Consider the following 2,872-nt stretch of genomic DNA (forward strand, 5'->3'; position numbering starts at 1 on the left):
CGGGGGTGGGGACAAGGGGGGTGGGGACAAGGGGGTGGGGGGTCCCCAGAGGGGGGTCCCCCCAAAGTGGGGGTGTCCCCCCAAAGTGGGGGTGTCCCCAAACTCGGGGTGTCCCCCAGGATGCGTGAGCGCGACCCCGGCAGCGCCCCCGGGCTGGGGGACCGGGTCCCCTACGTCATTGTCACCGGGGCCAGGGGGGCAGCGGCCTACACCAAGTCTGAGGTGACAATGGGGACATGGGGGGACATTGGGGGGGTATTGGGATGTGGGGACATTGGGGGGATGGGGGGATGGTGGGACATTGGGGGGATGGGGGGGACATTGGGGGGATATGGGGGACATTGGGGGGATGAGGGACACAGGGGACATTGGGGAGATGGGGGGATGGTGGGACATTGGGGGGACATGGGAATATGGGGGACATGGGGGGGATGGTGGGACATTGGGGGGATATGGGGACATGGGGGGACAGGGGGACATGGGGACATTGGGGGGATGGGGGGATGGTGGGACATTGGGGGGATATGGGGACAGGGGGACATGGGGGATATGGAGGGGACATTGGGGGCACATGGGGACATGGGGGGACATGGGGATATGGGGGACATTGGGGGGATGGGGGGGACATTGGGGGGATATGGGGACATGGGGGGACATGGGGGACATGGGGGGGATGGGGGGACATTGGGGGGATATGGGGACATGGGGGACAGGGGGACATGGGGATATTGGGGGGATATGGGGACAGGGGGACATGGGGGGGACATTGAGGGGATATGGGGACATTGGGGGGATGGGGGGGGACATTGGGGGGATATGGGGACATGGGGGGGACATGGGGATATGGGGGACATGGGGGGGATGGGGGGACATTGGGGGGATATGGGGACATGGGGGGACATTGGGGGGATATGGGGGACATTGCGAGGATGGGGGTACGGTGGGACATTGGGGGAATATGGGGGACATGGGGGACATGGGGGGAACATTGAGGGGACAGGGGGATATGGGGGGATATGGGGACATTGGAGGGTATGGGGACGGGGATATGGGGGACATGGGGGGGACATTGAGGGGACAGGGGGATATGGGGGACATGGGGACATTGGGGGGTTGGGGGGACGGTGGGACATTGGGGGGATATGGGGACATTGTGGGGATGGTGGGACATTGAGGGGACAGGGGGGATATTGGGGACATGGGGATATGGGACATTGGGGACATGGGGGCCATTGGGGGGATGGTGGGATGCTGGGGGGACAGGGGGACATTGGGGGATATGGGGACACGGGGGGATATGGGGACATGGGGACATGGGGGGACATTGAGGGGACAGGGGGGATATTGGGGATATGGGGGACATTGTGGGGACATTGTGGGGATATGAGGGGACAGGGGGACATTTGGGGGTGTCAGAGCGACATTGGGGGTCCCGGGGAGGTGACACAGGTGACATTGGTGACACTGTTGTCCCCAGGACCCCATTGACACCCCAGAGCACGAGCTGCACAGGGATGGGGGACAATGGGGGACAATGGGTGATGGGGGACAATGGGGGCCAATGGATAACAATGGATAACAATGGGTGCCAGGGGGTGCCAGGGGGACACCGGGGGGTCCCGGGGGAGGTGACACGGGTGACACTGGTGACACTGTTGTCCCCAGGACCCCATCTACGCCCTGGAGCACAACCTGCCCATCGACACGCGCTATTACCTGGAGCAGCAGCTGGCCAAACCGCTCCTGAGGATCTTCGAGCCCATCCTGGGCGAGGGCCGGGCCGAGAGCGAGCTGCTCCGTGAGAAACCGCCCCAAACGACCCAAAATACGCCAAAAACCACCCAAAATACCCCAAAAACCACCAAAAATACCCCAAAAATGACCCAAAATACCCCTAAATCCACCCAACACACCCCAAGTGCCCCAGAGCCATCCTGGGCCTGGGCCGGGCCGAGAGCGAGCTGCTCTGTGAGAAATGACCCAAAATCACCCAAAATACCCTAAAAACCACCCAAAATACCCCAAAAATGTCCTAAAATACCCCAAAAAACACCCCAAACACCCCAAAAATGACCCAAAATACCCCTAAATCCACCCAACACACCCCAAGTGCCCCAGAGCCATCCTGGGCCAGGGCCGGGCCGAGAGCGAGCTGCTCCGTGAGAAACCACCCCAAACGACCCAAAATACCCCAAAAACGACCCAAAATACGCCAAAAACCACCCAAAATACCCCAAAAATGACCCAAGATACCCCTAAATCCACCCAACACACCCCAAGTGCCCCAGAGCCATCCTGGGCCTGGGCCGGCCGAGAGCGAGCTGCTCTGTGAGAAATGGCCCAAAATCACCCAAAACCACCCCAAATAACCCCAAGATGACCCAAAATACCCCAAAAATGACCCAAAATACCCCAACAATGACCCAAAACACCCCAAAAATGACCCAAAATACCCCTAAATCCACCCAAAACACCCCAAGTGCCCCAGAGCCATCCTGGGCCAGGGCCGGGCCGAGAGCGAGCTGCTCTGTGAGAAATGGCCCAAAATCACCCAAAACCACCCCAAATACCCCAAGATGACCCAAAATACCCCAAAAATGACCCAAAATACCCCAACAATGACCAAAACACCCCAAAAATGACCCAAAATACCCCTAAATCCACCCAAAACACCCCAAGTGCCCCAGAGCCATCCTGGGCCAGGGCCGGGCCGAGAGCGAGCTGCTCCGTGAGAAATGACCCAAACGACCCAAAATGACCCCAAAACCACCCAAAATACCCCCAAAACCACCCCAAATACCCCAAAAATGACCCTAAATACCCTAAATCCACCCAAAATACCCAAAAATGACCCAAAATACCCCTAAATCCA

At 59.4% G+C, this 2,872-nt stretch overlaps 2 protein-coding genes across 2 annotated transcripts in view; one reads left to right on the forward strand and one right to left on the reverse strand.

Moving 5' to 3' along the window:
* POLD1 (DNA polymerase delta 1, catalytic subunit) overlaps window positions 1–2,872 on the forward strand; it is a 42,350-nt gene that overhangs the window by 25,374 nt on the left and 14,104 nt on the right. The window contains 2 exon segments of the mRNA XM_065048288.1: window positions 120–222; window positions 1,666–1,798. Of these exon segments, the coding sequence (XP_064904360.1) occupies window positions 120–222; window positions 1,666–1,798 (236 nt within the window).
* MCM7 (minichromosome maintenance complex component 7) overlaps window positions 2,814–2,872 on the reverse strand; it is a 12,442-nt gene continuing 12,383 nt past the window's right edge. The window contains 1 exon segment of the mRNA XM_065048287.1: window positions 2,814–2,822. Within this exon segment, the coding sequence (XP_064904359.1) occupies window positions 2,814–2,822 (9 nt within the window).

Source organism: Columba livia, unplaced genomic scaffold, assembly GCF_036013475.1.
Source record: "Columba livia isolate bColLiv1 breed racing homer unplaced genomic scaffold, bColLiv1.pat.W.v2 Scaffold_409, whole genome shotgun sequence".
NCBI lineage: Eukaryota > Metazoa > Chordata > Aves > Columbiformes > Columbidae > Columba > Columba livia.